At 37.6% G+C, this 18,711-nt stretch overlaps 1 protein-coding gene across 1 annotated transcript in view; it reads left to right on the top strand.

The window, feature by feature from the left end:
• Positions 1–18,711, top strand: part of TTC21B (tetratricopeptide repeat domain 21B) — an 86,677-nt gene that overhangs the window by 44,896 nt on the left and 23,070 nt on the right. Inside the window, exons 20-22 of the mRNA XM_004283590.3 lie at positions 2,961–3,149; positions 7,630–7,740; positions 8,676–8,757. Coding sequence (XP_004283638.1) covers positions 2,961–3,149; positions 7,630–7,740; positions 8,676–8,757 — 382 coding nt within the window. The remainder of the gene's footprint in view (positions 1–2,960; positions 3,150–7,629; positions 7,741–8,675; positions 8,758–18,711) is intronic.

The raw sequence follows: 18,711 nt of genomic DNA, 5'->3' as shown, positions 1-18,711 counted from the left end.
TTAGACTTTCAAAACATTTTAGAAGTGAATTTGGCATATTTCATTCCATTATAAATAGCATTAGTCTCAGTGACTGGTTGCATGAGCTTGTGTTGTCTATGAGCAGACACATTGAATAACACTAAAAGACAAACTGTAGTTAGACAATGCCAACAAACCAAAATCAAATTCATTTTAAGTTTATATGTTATAGCACAGGGATTTTTCACCTTTCATAAAATTTGAAGAGCTATAACGTTCTTTCCAACTATAATATTCTTTGCATTCTGATCTCTGAAAAAGTAAATCTTTTTGAGGTACAATACAAACAATTTGAATTTGAATATAGAATTACAATACAATTCAAATAGTGTAATCAAAGTGTTTGATATTTTAAATTCATTTATTCAGCAACCATTTATTGAGCTTAATTCTCCACATTATGGAACTTGGAAGTTGCATCATAATATTTTTGCATAGTTGCTAAACATGAAATATGTTTCGGACTTCCGAAATAACTCCACATTTCTTCATCCCTCTCTGTCATCTTTTAGCCTTATCTATTATTATCTTTTAGCCCAGACTCCTCCTAACTGATCCCCATCCTCTTATTGAACAATAGAGGTGAAAATCATGGGATCCATCTTCAAATATGTTCACCATGATAGGAGCTTGAAATTTTTGTTGAATGGCTGAAAGGAAATCATAGATTATTTTAATTGTTTAATTGCAGGAACAGTTAAAGGAAAAATCACTTTAGTATAGGCATTATCTTTTCTGTGAAAATAAAATCTAAACTAGAAATAAAAAACCTATGTGCCATAAAACACTAACAATTTTAGGACATTATAACTTGATATAGTTTTAATTAATATGTACAGATTATACTTGTGTTTGCTTCCTTCACTCAACGTTCATTTGTATGGATTTTTCCAGTATAGCTCCATCTTCATCATATAAAAAGTAATGTGATATTCTGATTTTATTGGCATATTTTGCTTTGATGTGGTCTTTGGTAAGATACAATAAGGCTATTGAAATAAAAAGGGAAAATTAACAATTCTTTGAAATAAGATGTTTATATATATACTTTCTTCTACCCAAGGGTTTGATAGAATTTAGAAGAATATTATAATAAAGGAAGGGGGAGGGAAAAGTAATGGTGTTGACAGATCAGGGTTAATATGCTTATTGTAAAAGACCATGAAATTTATTTCTGATAAAAGCAAGGAAAAGTATAGGGAATGGTATCAATTCTTCAAGAAAATTTTATTCTATGTGAAAATGTTTTTTAATGATTATTATATATACTTAGAGAAATTGAGCATTGTTTTATGATATCTTTAATAAAAAATGAAAAAAAAACTTTTGCTCAAGATCCACCCCCTCCCAACCCCCCAATTATTTACCTTTAAGAAAATTGCAAGGTATCACAAAGCCTAACTTATAAAGGTTTTTCTCTAGGAAGTTAAGCTCATGAGGTCCACCTATTTGACATTTAGAGATTTAGTTGATGCAGAGATAAAACTCACACTGTCTAGAGAAAGAAGTGCATATCTTTTAACCTAGTGCAACCATATAATTTATCATTCAAGCCAGAATACTTTTGAGAAAGAAAGAATTAATAATTAAGCTGGCACAACAGGTATAAAAGGGTACTGCCCCTATTTAGACCAGTTGTTTCAGAGTTCTTTGTGAGTGTGTGTGTGTGCACATATGCAAAACCGTGCACACTGGTACATGCATAATATAAAATATCAAATACACAAACGTGCACATACCTCTATACTTATAAACACACATTAATATAACCAAAATTAAAATTTCATGAAACAGTGTTAACCTTTACCACATGCTATATATACAGTATTTTTTAATCCTTTCTCTTTCATTTCCAAAAGAATGCTTATCATAGTACCCTAAAATATTATGACCTGTGGTTCCCCAAAATAATCAGCTTTAGACCATCTTCATCAAATACCAGTTGTCAACCAGCGTTTTGACAGGAGTCCCCAGAAGGGCTTGTTGTGTGTAGCATAATGTATGGCAGATGGTGGGCATTTATTGTTCATTAAATGAATGCATGAATGCAAGTTAAAGTTTATTGTAAAGGCCTAACGCCTAGGAGTTCTCTGTCACTTGTTAAAGGAAGGTCTCGATGTTTCAGAAACGAGACTTGCGGGTGGGAAGGCTGATACTTCTCCAATTTAGCAAATTACTCTACATTCTTAGTCTGAGGAAGGCCCCCTACCTCCTTAGGAGTGTCTGTGCATAGTGTGGGACCAGGTATATACACCATCAATTGGTTAGGCATTTCCTTATCATCAGACATTTGGGTTGCTTCCAGATTTGTTTTTGTTTTGTTGTTGTTTTGTTTTTACAACAGGCCATTTTTTTTAATAACAAATAACATGTTTCCTTTTTTCCAAGTGATGTCCTTAATACCTTCCCAAGAATGAAACAGCTAAGTTCAATAGTGTGTTAATTTTAGGGAGTTAGTATGTTTTACGAGGGTGCTCCCCAGAAAGACGGGACTGATTTATATGCCATTGACAGTATGTGGATGTACTTACTCCCTGAAACATGCCAGTATTTGATTCAATAACTTTTAGATACTATTTTATTAATTTAATAAACATTTACAGTTTTCATTTTTTTAATTACAACATGTAGACATCTTTTCTAAATATTTGTTTCATGGTTGCATTTCCTCTTAGTGAGTTTCCTGTGCATATTCTTATAACAGTGGGAAAAGATTCAGTACTTTTATAGCATTTTACTTGCAAAGATAAGTGCATACTGGCTTATTTGCAAACAAGTACCTTTTTAAAACCTCAGTTAAGACATTTTCTTTGGATCAGGCTTTGTTAGATTGAGGGCCATTAATGCTTAAATAAATCTGTAAAATTATGCTACATGTGAGTTACTGAGAATTGTTTAATTTCTTTTTAAAATTCCTTTTTATCCTTATATTTTTCTAGGCTCGAGAATTACAAGCTCGGGTACTAAAACGTGTTCAGATGGAACAGCCAGATGCAGTTCCTGCACAGAAACATTTAGCAGCTGAAATTTGTGCAGAGATTGCAAAACATTCTGTTGCTCAGCGAGACTATGAAAAAGCAATTAAATTTTATAGAGAGGCTCTTGTTCATTGTGAAACAGATAATAAGGTCAGTACTTTTATCAAATTTTAAGCACCTTATATTCCAGATGTCATCTAATTTCCCCAAATGTAAACTTCTTAACAGCTTATTTATAAAGATTTGAAAAGAAATGTAATAAAAATGCAAGTTAAAATATTAATATTGGTTTCAGAAATACTTCAAAATACATGATGCCTTAATAATGTTAGTCTAAAATTATTATGAAGTGATATAAAGTAAATCTGTAAGCTCTTTTTACATTCATCTGTGTTTTAATAATTACTTTAAAACAATTCTCAAATTCAAATAAATATCTGAATCTAGAGGATTCGATTCAGTTTACTAAACAGCTATTGTATTTTCATTGCTGTTTGGTGCTGGATATACAAAAGCAACTAGATTGAATCTCTTAACTTCAAATGGCACAGCGTGAGAATAAATGTAAAGATAATATTAGTGTAGAAAACTTATATACATGGCCAGTTTAATTTTTTTGAAAATTTTATTTTATTTTAATTATATTGGAGTGTATAGTTGATTTACAATGTTGTATTAGTTTCAGGTATACAGCAAAGTGATTCAGTTATACATATACATATATTCATTCTTTATCAGATTCTTTTCTCATATAGGTTATCACAGAATGTTGAGTAGAGTTCCCTGTGCTATGCTATGTAGGTCCTTGTTGGTTACCTGTCTTGTGTATAGTAGTGTGTGTATGTTAATCCCAAACTCCTGATTTATCCCTCCCCCACCACGTTTCCCCTTTGGTAACCATAAGTTTGTTCTCAATATCTGTGAGTCTATTTCTGTTTTGTAAATAAGTTCATTTGTTTCATTTTTAAAAAATTAGAGTCCACATGTGAGTGATATCATATGATATTTTTCTCTTTCTGACTTACTTCACTTAGTATGATAATCTCTAGGTCCATCCATGCTGCTGCAAATGGGATTATTTCATTATTTTAATAGCTGAGTAGTACTCCATTGTGTATATGTACCACATCTTCTTTATCCATTCCTCTGTCGATGGACATTTAGGTTGCTTCCATGTCTTGGCTATTGTAAACAGTGCTGCAGTGAACAGTGAGATGCATGTATCATTTCGAATTATGGTTTTCTCTGGATATACATCCAGGAATGTGATTGCTGGATCATACAATAGTTCTATTTTTAGTTTTTATCTAAGGAAACTCCATACTGTTCTCCATAGTGGTTGTACCAAGTTACATTCCCACAAACAGTGTAGGAGGGTTCCCTTTTCTCCACACCCTTTCCAGCATCTGATTCTGTTTGTAGACTTTTTGATGATGGCCATTCTGACCAGTTTGATGTGATAACTCATTGTGGTTTTGATTTGCGTTTCTCTAATGATTAGTGACGTTGAGCATCTTCTCACGTGCTTTTTGGCCGTCTGTATGTCTTTGGAGAAATGTCTAGATCTTTTGCCCATTTTTTGGTTCGGTTGTTTGCTTTTTTAACGTTGAGCTGCATGAGCTGTTTGTAAATTTTGGAGGTTAATCCCTTGTCATTTGCATTGTTTGCAAATATTTTCTCCCATTCTGTGGGTTGTCTTTTTGTTTATGGGTTCCTTTGCTGTGCAGACGCTTTTAAGTTTAATTCGGTCCCATCCGTTTTTGGGGTTTTTTTTCCATTACTCTAGGAGGTGGATCCAAAAAGATATTGCTGCAATCTATGTCAGAGAATGTTCTGCCTATGTTTTCCTCTAAGAGTTTTATAGTGTCTGGACTTACATGTAGGTCTTTGATCCATTTTGAGTTTATTTTTGTGTATGGTGTTAGAGAATGTTGTAATTTCATTCATTTACATGTAGCTGTCCAGTTTTCCCAGCACAATTTATTGAAGAGACTGTCTTTTCTCCATTGCATAGTCTTGACTCCTTTGTTGTAGATTAATTGACCATAGGGGCGTGGGTTTATTTCTGGGCATTCTATCCTGTTCCATGGATCTATATTTCTGTTTTTGGGCCAGTAACATACTGTTTTGATGACTGTAGATTTATAGAATAGTCTGAAGTCAGGAAGCCTGATTCCTCCAGCTCCGTTTTTCTTTCTGAAGATTGCTTTGGCTATTTGGGGTCTTTTGTGTCTCTGTACAAATTAAAAATTTTTTGTTCTAGGTCTGTGAAAAATGCCATTGGTAATCTGCTAGGGATTGCAGTGAATCTGTCGATTGCCTTGGGGAGTATAGTCATTGTGACAGTATTGATTCTTCCAATCCAAGAACATGTTACATCTTTCCATCTGTTTGTGTCATCACTGATTTCTTTCATTGGTGTCTTTTGCCTCCTTAGGTAGGTTTATTTCTAGGTATTTTATTCTTTTTGATCTGATGGTAAATGAGATTGTTTCTTTTTTTTTTTTCTACCGGGATTGTTTCTTTAATTTCTCTTTCTGATCTTTCCTTGTTAGTGTGTAGGAATGCAAGAGATTTCTGTGTATTAAATTTTGTATCCTGCAACTTTACTGATTCCATTGACGGGCTCTAGTAGTTTTCTGGTAGCATCTTAAGGATTTTCTATGTATAGTATCACCATGTCATCTGGAAACAGTGACAGTTTTACTCCTTCTTTGCCAATTTGGATTCCTTTTATTTCTTTTTCTTCTCTGATTGCCATGGCTAGGACTTCCAAAACTATGTTGAATAAGAGTGGCAAGAGGGGACATCCTTGTCTTGTTTCTGATCTTAGAGGAAATGCTTTCAGCTTTTCACCATTGAGTATGATGTTAGCTGTAGGTTTGTCATATCTGGTCTATATTATGTTGAGGTATGTTCCCTCTATTCCTACTTTCTATAGAGTTTAATCATAAATCGGTGTTGAATTTTGTCAAAAGCTTTTTCTGCATCTATTGAGATGATGATACGGTTTTTATTCAGTTTGTTGATATGGTATATCACACTGATTGATCTGCAGATACTGAAGAATCCTTACGTCCCTGGGATAAATCCCACTTGATCATGGTGTATGATCCTTTTAATGTATTGTTGGATTTGGTTTGCCAGTATTTTGTTGAGTGTTTTTGAGTCTGTGTTCATCAGTAATATTGGCCTGTAGTTTTCTTTTCTTCTGGTATCTCTGTCTGGTTTTGGTATCAGGATGATGGTGGCCTCATAAAATGAGTTTGGGAGTGTTCCTTCCTCTGCAGTATTTTGGAATACTTTCAGAAGGATAGGTATTAACTCTTCTCTAAATGTTTGGTAGAATTTACCTGTGAAGTCATCTGGTGTTGCAGTTTTGTTTGTTGGAAGTTTTTTTTATCACAATTTCAGTACTTGTGATTGGTCTGTTCATATTTGCAATTTCTTCCTGATTCAGTATTGGGAGATTGTATCTTTCTAAGAATTTGTCATTTCTTCCAGGTTGTCCATTTTGGTGGCATGGAGTAGCTTGTAGTGTCTCTCCTGATCCTCTGTGTTTCTGTGGTGTCCGTTGTAACTTCTCCTTTTTCATTTCTAATTTTATTGATTTTTGCCCTCTCCCTTTTTTTCTTGAAGAGTCTGGCTAAAGGTTTATCAATTTTGTTTATGTTTTCAGAGAACTAGCTTTTAGTTTCATTGATCTTTTCTATTTTTTTAGTCTCTATTTCATTTATTTCTGCTCTGACCTTTATGACTTCTTTCCGTCTACTAACTCTGGGTTTTCTTTGTTTTTCTCTCTCTAGTTGCTTTAGGTGTAAGGTTAGGTTGTTGATTTGAGAGTTGTCTTGTTTCCTGAGGTAGGATTGTATTTCTGTAAACTTCTCTTAGAACTGCTTTCTCTGCATCCCATATGTTTTGGATCATGATGTTTTCACTGTCAGTTGTCTCTAGGTAATTTTTGATTTCCTCTTTGATTTCTTCAGTGATCCACTGGTTGTCATGGCCAGTTTTATAAACTAAAATGTTATTACTCTCATATCTTGATAGATGATCAACATTTTAAAACAATACTCTAGTAAATGGCTAAATATTTAAATAAGTGATGTAGAACACGAGACAGCCATGTTCTAGAATTAGTTTAAGATTAGACGTTTTGAAATAATACAACTCTTTCAGATGTAAGGCAAAGATAATCTTTATTAAGTCATAACCAAATAGGTACCTTGTTCAGTGGTGACTAAAGTAACTGGAATCATAGTTGTACATCTGGAGCATATCTGCTTCAAGCTTTTTATTTTACAAATGAGGAAACAGGTTTAGAGAGGTAAAGGGCCCCATCGTGGAGAAGCTTGGACTAGAATCATAGCTCCTAATTTAAGACCAGTGTTCTTTTCACAATGCTTTGTGTCTACTTTTCAAGTGAGGCACAGCCTGTTTTTCCTTTTTTTTTTTCCCAGTATAAGAGAAACTAGAGATGAGCAAACCTATAGTTTTCCTGCTTATCATGCTTGGCCTTTTTATTGCAATAACTCTTGGTCAAATAAAGTTTCATCTGTGCCTACACATTTTCCTATTTCACTTTTTATTCCAAACATTTTCTGACTAATCTTGCCCTTCTTCTCTGTAGATAATGCTGGAGCTGGCACGATTATACCTGGCACAAGATGACCCTGACGCCTGCCTGCGGCACTGTGCTCTGCTTCTCCAGAGCGACCAGGACAATGAAGCTGCCACCATGGTTAGTCCAGGAGACTTCACTGCTGTAAAGGCAGTTGTGTTTTATATTTATTCCATGGGGCAGTTTCAAATTTTAACTGATAAAACTAATAGTAGATGAGATGCCTGGCTCGTGTTGGCTTTTGGAAGAAATAACACTTTTAACATTATTAGTATTTTTACCAATAAACACCAAGACTCTCTTTATTTTATGAGAATGGTGAACTTAGGTCAGGTTTTTGCTTGCCCTTTTTGGGCCTAGTTAATTTTTCTTTATGCTTGGTCAGGAGGAGTTCATGTGGTAAAGCTCTAATTTGCTAAAGACTAACTGTTACCAGTTTCAGTGGCACTTTCTGAGTTACAGAAAAAATTCTTCATGTATCATTTTAAGGTGTGTGTTTATTAAATACAGTTTTGCTTTTCTTTCTCATTTTTACCTGGGTTGAGGTTTTTGGTAGCTTTTCAAACAGCTACATAGATGACAGTTTGTGAGGTTCATTTAATAATTTTACAAATGAGTCACTGTAACTGAAAAGAAATACAAGACCTCTCCCTTTTAAAGCACTTGCTCATTTTAAATTCCTTTGAAATACTTAAGGTTTCAGAATGTTCTGGGTTTTCTTTGAAAATCTTCTCGTTATTTTAGCCAAGTGAGACACAGAGAGTGTGCAGTTCCCTTCAAGTTTCTGTTTTTAGAATAACTACTTGAAACATATTTTATGCTAAAAATACAGTTTTTGCAAACAGAAATGTTTCACATCCTTGATTATCTTCTGTTATACTGATCTCAGTGCTAATCTGCTTAAGGTGTACTTGACTTTTAAATGGCTCCGTTTTATAAAACTTTGCCCTCCTCATGTTTCTCACATGTGTTTTCATAGCAACCAATCTTGATAGGAATACTATGCTTTGTAAAATATGGGGCACTATTTTTAGAACCAACGTTTACCTTTATAGATGATGGCAGATCTCATGTTCAGAAAACAGGACTACGAACAAGCCGTGTTTCATTTACAACAGCTTTTAGAACGAAAACCAGGTAAATATCCACTGATTATACCTTCTAACACAATCAACTCCCTTTCTCTTCTTTTCGGCTGTTATGCTGCTTATTCCACACCTGCCCTTGAGCAGCTGAAATGGTTATAAGAAAAATGACTGGTCATTAAAGTGACTGGTCTCACTTTAAATCATGACCAGAGACCCCAGATGGGCCCTCAGATTCTGCCTGGCAATCCTACTGTACTTCTCTAATGAATTCAGTCACTCCATCCCCCTTTTATACTTTCTCCTCTCCACAAACCTTTGACACCCTATCCCCTTTCCCCTCTTGTCCTCAGCTAGAAACCTTGCCTCCTACCTCACTGAGAAAACGTGAGCACCTGGAAGAGAAAGTCTCCCTCTTCCTGTCCCCAGGTCCGCCTGCTCCCCAGGTCTGCCACCCCACCTGCAGCAGCTGCTCCCTGTGGGCAGTGGATGCCTCCCCTCCCCTCCTGAAGGGCTTTACTTCTGCTGTTCTGTCTCTCCTGTACCATCATCTTCTTCCCAGTCAGCACATAAATTTGCTGTGACACCTGCCCGCTTTAAAGACATTAGTACATAAAACCCAGCTCTTAAGTCTCCAGTTACTCTCCCCTTCCAATTACAGCTCCATTTTCCACTGTAGCAAATTTCCTCTGAAGGATTTCTGTCTGCTGTCTTCACTGTCTCCTCCACTGCTGCGCTCCAGGGAGGCTGCTTCTGCCGGGTGGCCAGTGCCCTCCATGCTGCCAGACCCAGGTCTGATTCTCAGTTCTCTGCTTTCTGGGCCTGACAATGTACTTAGCACAGCTTACCCCCTCCTTCATGAAAGACGTCCTTGACTTGTCTTCCGGGATGCTGGACTTACCTGGTATTTTTCCCAGCTGACCGCTCTGTTTCACCCTCCTTTGTTAGATCTGTCTTCTCTTTATGACCTTTAAATGTCAGAGGGTTGTAGACACCATTTCTCAAACGTTTTCCCCTTTAATACCTTCACTGCTCTAGGTGACTTCATCCAGGCCCCCGGCTTTACGTCCAGTGTCCAGTCCCGACTCATCTACACCACTGCCTATTTGCATTCCCACTCAGCTGCCTAGGAGGCTCTCCAGCTTAACCTGTCCAAAACACAATACTGGATCTTTTCCTTCCCTCCAGATCTACTCCTTCTCTTTTTCTCATTTCAGTAAATGGCATTACCATTTATCCATTTACTCCAGTCCCAAACCTTCTAGTTACCTTTGTCTCATCTTTCTTCTCATATACCACGTCCAGTCTGTCAGCAAATCCCTGTTAGCTCTACCTTCAAAATATGTCTAGAATCCCATCACTTTTACCACCTCTACTGCTGCCACCCTGGTCATTTCTCACACGGATTACTGCAGTATTCTCACAACTCACCTCTGTTTCTACGCCTTGCCTCCAAATAGTTTAGAAATGCTTTCAGCTGAAAGTAGTGGTTATCCTCCCCCCCATACTCTAGTGGCCTAAATAATTATGGCTTTTATTTTTCTCTTACGTTAAAGAAATTTAAAAGTAGATTGTGCTGGGAATGGCCCAGAGATTCCACGGTATCATCAGGAAGTCTGAGTCCTTCTGTCTTTTTCTTCTACCATCATTAGCCAAACTTCCATTTTAAGTATCACGTCCAAGATGACCGCTGCAGCTCTAGGCATTGATGTTCCTGGATGGGGAAGGTGGAGGTGGGCCAAAGGGCATACCTCCTCAGTGAGTCATCTTTTCTTTCTTTAAAAAAAAAAAAACCCTTTCTAGAAGCACCTCTGTAGCTGCAAAACAGAGTGGGAAATGTCATCTTCTAGCTGAACACAGTGCCACGTAGAATAAAATCAGAACTCTGATAGTGAAAAAGGAAGGGATAGTAGATATTAGGTAAGCAACAGCCCAGGCAGGTTAGTTCCTTGAGACTCTCCAGTTGCTGTTCCCTCTTCCTGGAGTATGTTCTGCTTTATTCCACTCAGAACTTTGCTCTCATGCTGCCTCTTCCTGAGGGTGCCCTTCCCCAGCCATCCTGTGTCAATAACACCTCATTGCCCTCCATCCTCTTATCCTGTTCTCGGTCCTTTGTTTTATATTGCATTTGTAAAACAAAGCAAAACAAAAATTGTAAATAATAGATCGTAAGCATCAAGCGGCCAGGAACTGGGTCTTCACTGCTATGAAGATGTAGAACAGTATCTGGCTGAGTATAAATATTGGATGAATAGAAGAGTGGGAGGAGAAAAGGAAAGAAGGGAGATGGGGTAAAGGGGGAAGGGAAGGGAATGTATGTTACTTACGTGTCAAAGTACTGGCTGAGAAGAGTTTGCGATCTCAGAGGAAGTCCTCGAGCCGTCGTTCAGTTCTTCCAACCCCTATGCCTTGTCTCAGGATGCTGCCATGGGCAGTCAGAGCTGCCTGGGTAGGGCAGCGTGCACACAGAGGTGGGCATGCCTCAAGGAGGGCAGCTCAGAGAACCAGATACACTTGACTTGTTCCGCTTACTAATGCTGTCACTTGCTGAAGGTTTGAATTTATAGAACAGTCCCTTCTGCTTACAAATAAAACATTCCTAATTCCTAGTTAGGGCAAAGATTAGAAGGAAAAATCTTGTTCTTATGGTGATGTCAACACTTTTAATTTCTTATTATTTTTATCATCTTTTAAGATTGTCTCCCACCTTTGGACTTCCTCAGGTCATGTCGTTTCTCACACTGTCTGCTCCAGCTCATATTCAGATGTTACTTGAAAGAGTGCTCTTAATTCCTTTAACTTCTTACCTTTTCTGCTTACTCCAAGTCTAAAATATGGGCCATCCTCCCACTTCATTTGCCAAACCTTACTCATACTTTCTTCAGGCCTAAGTTGTCTTCCTGCCATGGCTTCTCTCTTGGTTTCTATACTCTGTTTTGTCTTTTTTTCCTTCTCTGAACTACTGTTTAAGGTAATGCATGTAATATTTTCATTCTGACTATCTCAAGCTGTTCCCGTATTGCAGCATTTCCCTCTGAGTCCGTGATCCAACCTGGTTTCTTTAAAAAACAGACCTCTTTCCTTGTGAATATGTTTAAGCCATTGGTGGCAACAGTGCCCTCGCATGTAAGATTTGAAGAAGCCCCTCATCTGTCACGTGACTTTTGTATCACCCAGGTTACTTGGCCCCAGCACTTTTTCCAAATACATAATAGTGGTGCTCTGGACTGTCTAATTAAAAACAAATATAAAGTGAATTATTTATTTATAAATTCAGTAGAATGACCTAGTACTCCAGAAATGCCAAACAACATACAACCACCAGCATCAGGTATATTTCCAGGTACATAGATGGTGCAGAGTAATTGTTTACTGGTCGAATGGCTCAGTGAATGACTGTGAAATACCAAGTTTAAAAATACAAAGTTTTAAGTAAATTTTTATTGTCTATTTGATACTTTGTTTTTAATCTTGCATTCTATGCTTTATTCCTAATAGGATTTTATAAACTTATCCACTAGTCAATTATTCTAAAATCTGTGCATCTATACTTACTTTGTCATGTGTTATACAGGTCATCCTCAGTAGCACATCTTATACTTTAAGGCTGTGTTTCAGCTTACTTCAGAAATGTACTGTCTAATTTGACTTAACCTAGCTAGTAGAAAATTCTCCATATAGATCTAATTATTGCTCTCTTGACAGATTACAATCTCTCTCAGAATCTCCAAATCATCCTGAGTTCTCCCCTTCCCTCACACTAATTGGTTAACAAGTCCTATCAGTTCTCTCTGCTGAATAGCTAACTATCACATCCTGTCCATCTTCTCCTAGCCCACCACTCTAATGAAGAACTTTATTACCTCTCACCTGGACTAGTGCAGTTTCCCAGCTGATCTTCCAGCCTCTTGTCTCTTGCTGTGTTCCAGGCCATTGTAGGAACTATCGTATTAATTCTAAAAAAATCGAAAACTAGCCCTCTGCTTAAAATTTAGGATGACTTTCCAGGGTAAAGTCTAAACTACAGCATTATTTTGATAATAATACACCCCAGGATTACCCTTCCATCCATATTTCTTATCCCTCTTCCTCTACTTCAGCATCTAGCACTCTCCATGCTCTTCTCAGCCCTGTCTTTGCACATGCCACCTGCCCTTGGAATGCCTTTGTCTGCCTAACAAGACTCAAAGTCTGATCCTCTGTGAAACCTCTTCTGCCTCCCCCAGGCAAAGTTAGGAATTCTCTGCATTGTAATTCCGTAGCACTTCATGCCTAATCACATTATGGTTTTTCTTGATATTTTCTCACTGTTCATTAATAAACATGAACTAACTTTTCAGAATATAATACATTTTAGCTTCCGACAGATTTCTTAAGTGCAGAAATTTGCCTTCTGTCAGATTTCATGGTTAACCAAAAGACAAGTTAATGTAATCTAACCTCTCAGTGGTAATTATAACTTCAACTAATAATGAATGCATTTCAGTAATATTGTAAGGTGATAATTATTCAAGAAACTGGCCTCCCAAGGTTGGCTTTAGATAATATCAGTGATATTATATATCACACACATTAGCAAAATCATACAAACAATTGAGGGCCAGAAATTTCAACCTTTACTTCCTGTCTAATCCAATTTAGCTTCTAGATTCTGTGGCTTCATTATAGGGTAGTCATCCTAGTTCTTAACAAAATATTTGGCATTATAGATATTACTATTGACGTTTATAGTTTTAAAGCTCTTTCATGCTTTTATTTGGTTTCCATGGCACTCTGAAGGTCAATATTATAATCCTGTTTTAAGAAAGTAAGTGATTCTAGACTCAGAGAATTTGAGTAATGTGCTGGAATTCGCATAAAAGATAAGACCAGTATTTGAATCCTCTTTCTGAAACCATACTCTGATCGCGCTCCTCTTTTTAGTGATACCAGAAGGCAGACAGAACAACATTTTGAAACCCAAGATTATGGGTCGAGAAAGGCAAATGGTGGGGGGGGGAGCAATCAAGATGGTGGAGTAGTAGAATGTGAAGCTCATCTCCTCCCACGAATGCATCAAAAAGACCTCTACATGTGGAATGATTCTCACTGAATATCTACTGCATGCTAGCAGAAGACCTCAGACCTCTGAAAGGGCAAGAAAATCTCCACATAACCGGGTAGGACAAAACTAAAAAGGAAGAAAAAAAGAAAGAAAGGAATTGGGGATGGGACCTGCTCCCCTGGGAGGGAGCTATGAAAGAGGAAAGGTTCCTGCACCCAGGGAAGTCCCCTGATGGGGAGATCAGCAGGGACAGAGGGGGCACTTCTGAGCCTCAGAGGAGAATGCAGCAGCCGGTTTGCAGCAGCTAGAATGGAGAGAGACCTGCACAGATGGTCAGTGCCACCACTCTGCACTCCCCAGCCTGAAACACACATCTGCTGGTGCTGGTGCGGGCCCTCAGGCTTTAGAGATCAGACCCGGGGAGAGGACTGGGGCCGGCTGCATGGAAGCTCCCTGAACAGGCTGGAGTCTGGTGCAGCTGCACCGCGGGTGTACTCACAGGAAGCCTGGGCTGCCTTAGAGGCCAGGCGCTGTTGTGTGGGTGGTGCGCAAGGGGCGGGGTGGGGCCCGCCGTTACAGCTTTTTTTCCTGTGTGAGCTCTCAGGTGGCAAGACACAGCCTGCATAAGCTCCAAAAGCAGTTGTGAGCCACCACTGTCCCCTAGGCTTCAGGACCAACTGTGAGCCACCACTGCCCCTGTACTTTAGGAGTGGTCTCAAGCCACCAACTCCACCCTGCTGGACTCCAGGAGCAGTCGTGAGCCACCTCTGCTCCCGTTGTGTGCTCCAGGGATGCACATGAGCTGCCACCAGTGCTGAAAACCCCACAGCCCAGGCACCAGCTGCTGCATCTGCACCCCCTTCAAGGAGATAATGACCAGCACATACTGAGGAAAGCGGCGACAGGCATCCATACTAAAAACAGCCCTTGCACCAAAAATATTAAACCCACACGAGCTACACAGGGATGCTCCCACATATAAATAGCCCTCCAAGACCACAATAGACAACTGTTTCTCCTAAACTCACAGAATAAGACAAATATAAATAAAATGAAGAAGCAGAGGAACCACTCCCAGTTAAAAGACCAAGAGAATTCCCCTGAAAGAACAAACAATGAAGCAGATCTCTTCAGTCTAATAGACACCAGTTTCAAAAAGGAGATAATGAAAATACTGAAGGAATTAAGAAAGGCTGTAAAAAGGGACTAGAAACTATAAAGAGGAACCAAGAAAAATTAGAAAACTCATTTGTCAAGACAAAGACTGAACTAAAGGCAGTGAATAGCAGAAGAAATAATGCAGAAGAATGAATAAGTGACCTGGAAGATAGAGTAATGGAAATCACCCAATCAGGACAGAAGACAGAAAGCCAAATGAAAAAAAATGAAAACAATATAAGAGATCTATGGGATAATATAAACCATGCAAATTTATGCATAATAGGGATTCCAGGAGGGGAAGAAAGAGAATAGGGGATGGAAAATGCATTTGAAGAAATTATGGCAGAAAACTTCCCAAACCTAAAGAAGGAAACAGATAACCCAGTACAGGAAGCACAGAGGTAGAAAATCATCCACACATAAATATGACATCAAAACCAGCAATCATGAGGAGAGGAGAGTACAAATACAGGATACTGAAAATGCATTTAAAATTAAAAGACCAGCAACTTAAAACAATCTTATTTATACATAGACTGCTATATCAAAACCTCATGATAGGGACTTCCCTGTGGTGGTACAGTGATTAAGACTTTGCCTTCCAGTGCAGGGGGTGCAGGTTTGATCCCTGGTTGGGGAGCTGAGATCCCAGATGCCTTGGGGCCAAAAGATCAAAATATAAAACAGAAGCAATGTCACAAAATTCAATAAAGACTTTAAAATTGGTCCACATCAAAAAATCTTTAAAGAAAAATAAAAACACTTCATGGTAACCACATACTGAAAATCTACAATAGATACACAGAAAAGAAAAAGGAATCCAAACACAGCACTAAAGTTAGTCATCAAATCACAAGAGAAGAGAACAAAAGAGGAAGGGAAGAAAAAAAGACCTCCAAAACAAATCCAAACCAGTTAACAAAATGGTAACAGGACATATATATCGATAATTACCTTAAATGTAAATGAAAGACATAGACTGGCTGAATGTGTACAAAAACAAGACCTGTATATATATGCTGTCTACAAGAGACCCACTTCAGATCTAGAGACACATACAGACTGAAAGTGAGGGGATGGAAGAAGGTATTCCATGCAAATGGAAATTTAAAGAAAGCTGGAGTAGCAATACTCATATCAGACAAAATAGACTTTAAAATAAAGACTGTTACAAGAGACAGAGAAGGACATTACATAATGATCAAGGGATCAATCCAAGAAAAAGATGCAACAATTTTAAATATATATGCACCCACCATAGAAGCACCGCAATATATAAGGCAAATAGTAACAGCCATAAAAGGAGAAATCGACAGTAACACAATAATAGTGGGGGACTTTAACACCCAACTTTCATCAGTGGACAGATCATCCAGACAAAAAAAATCAACAAGGAAACACAGGCCTTAAATGACACATTAGACCAGGTGAACTTATATTTATAGAGCATTACATCCAAAAGCAGCAGAATACACATTCTTCTCAAGTGCACATGGAACATTCTCCAGGACTGATCACATGCTGGGCCTCAAAGCAAGCCGTGGTTAATTTAAGAAAATGGAAATCATATCAAGCATCTTTTCAACCACAGTGCTATAAGATTAGAAATCAACTACAAGAAAAAACTGTAAAAAACAAAAACACATGGAGCTTAAACAATATGCTACTAAAGAAGCAGTGGATCACTGAAGAAATCAAAGAGGAAATCAAGAAATACCTAGAGACAAATGTCGACAAAAGCACAAGGATCCAAAACCTATGGGACACAGAAAAAGCAGTTCTAAGAGGGAAGTTATAGCAATGCAAGCTTACCTCAGGAAACAAGAAAAAGCTCAAATAAACAACCTAACCTTACATCTAAAGCAACTAGAGAAGGAAGAACAAACAAAACCTAAAGTTAGTAGAAGGAAAGAAATCATAAAGGTCAGAGCAGAAATAAATGAAATAGAGTTGAAGAAAACAATAGAAAAGATCAATGAAACTAAAAGATGGTTCTCTGAAAAGATAAACAAAATTGATAAACCTTTAGCCAGACTCATTAAGAAAAAAAGGGAGAGGGTGCAAATCAATAAAATTAGAAATGAAAAAGGAGAAATTACAACAGACACCATAGAAATACAAAGGATCATTAGAGACACTACAAGCAACTATATGCCAACAAAATGGACAACCTGGAAGAAATGATAAACTCTTAGAAAGATACAATCCCCCAATACTGAATCAGGAAGAAATTGCAAATATGAATCGACCAATCACAAGTACTGAAATTGAAGTTGTGATCAAAAAACTTCCAACAAACAAAAGTGCAGGACCAGATGGCTTCACAGGTGAATTCTATCAAACATTTAGAGAAGACTTAACACCTGCCCTTCTGAAAGTATTCCAAAATACTGCAGAGGAAGGAACGCTCCCAAACTCATTTTATGAGGCTGCCATCATCCTGATACCAAAACCAGACAAAGATACTAGAAAAAAAAGAAAACTGCAGGCCAGTATTAGTGATGAACACAGATGCAAAAACACTTAACAAAATACTAGCAAACCAAATCCAAGAATATATTAAAAGGATCATGCACTATGATCAAGTGGGATTTATCGCAGGGATGCAAGCATTTTTCAGTGTCCGCAAATCAGTCAGCATGATAAACCATGTCAACAAACAAGAATAAAAACCATATCATCATCTCAATAAATGCAGAAAAAGCTTTTGACAAAATTCAACACCGATTTATGATAAAAACTCTCCAGAAAGTGGGAATAGAGGGAACATACCTCAACATAATAAAGGCCATATATGACAGACCTACAGCTAACATCATACTCAACGTTGAAAAGCTGGAAGCATTTCCTCTAAGATCAGGAACAAGATAAGGATGTCCTCTCTTGGCACTTTTATTCAACATAGTTTTGGAAGTCCTAGCCGTGGCAATCAGAAGCAAATTGGAAAAGAAGGAAAACTCACTGTTTCCAGATGACATGATACTCTACATAGAAAATTCTAAAGATGCCACCAGAAAACTACTGGAATCCATCAATGAATTCAGTTGCAGGATACAAAATTAACACACAGAAACCTCTTGCATTCCTATACACTAACAACGAAAGATCAAAAAGAGAAATTGAAGAAACAATCCCATTTACCATCACATCAAAAATAATAAAATACTCAGGAATAGACCTACCTAAGAAGACAAAACACCTGTAATTCTGAAAACTATAAGACACCAATGAAAGAAATCAATGATGACACAAACAGATGGAAAGATACAACATATTCTTGGATTGGAAGGATCACAATATTGTCACAATGACTATACTCCCCAAGGCAGTCGACAGATTCACTGCAATCCCTAGCAGATTACCAATGGCATTTTTCACAGACCTAGAACAAAACATTTTAAATTTGTATGGAGACACAAAAGACCCCAAATAGCCAAAGTAATCTTCAGAAAGAAAAATGGAGCTGGCGGAATCAGGTTCCCTGACTTCAGACTATTCTACAAAGCTACAGTCATCAAGACAGTTTGGTACTGGCACAAAAACAGAGATATAGATCAGTGGATCAGGATAGAAAGCCCAGAAATAAAACCATGCACCTATGGTCAATTAATCTTATGACAAAAGAGGCAAGACAATGGTGAAAAGACATCTCTTTAGTAAATTGTGCTGGGAAAACTGGACAGTTACATGTAAAAGAATGAACTTAGAACATTCTTTAACGCCCTTTTTTTTACATCTTTATTGGAGTATAATTGCTTTACAATGGTGTGTTAGTTTCTGCTTTATAACAAAGTGAATCAG

Source organism: Orcinus orca, chromosome 7, assembly GCF_937001465.1.
Source record: "Orcinus orca chromosome 7, mOrcOrc1.1, whole genome shotgun sequence".
NCBI classification, from domain to species: Eukaryota; Metazoa; Chordata; class Mammalia; order Artiodactyla; family Delphinidae; genus Orcinus; species Orcinus orca.
Note: the sequence above shows the minus strand (reverse complement) of the source record. Positions and strands in the feature narration are given on the sequence as shown.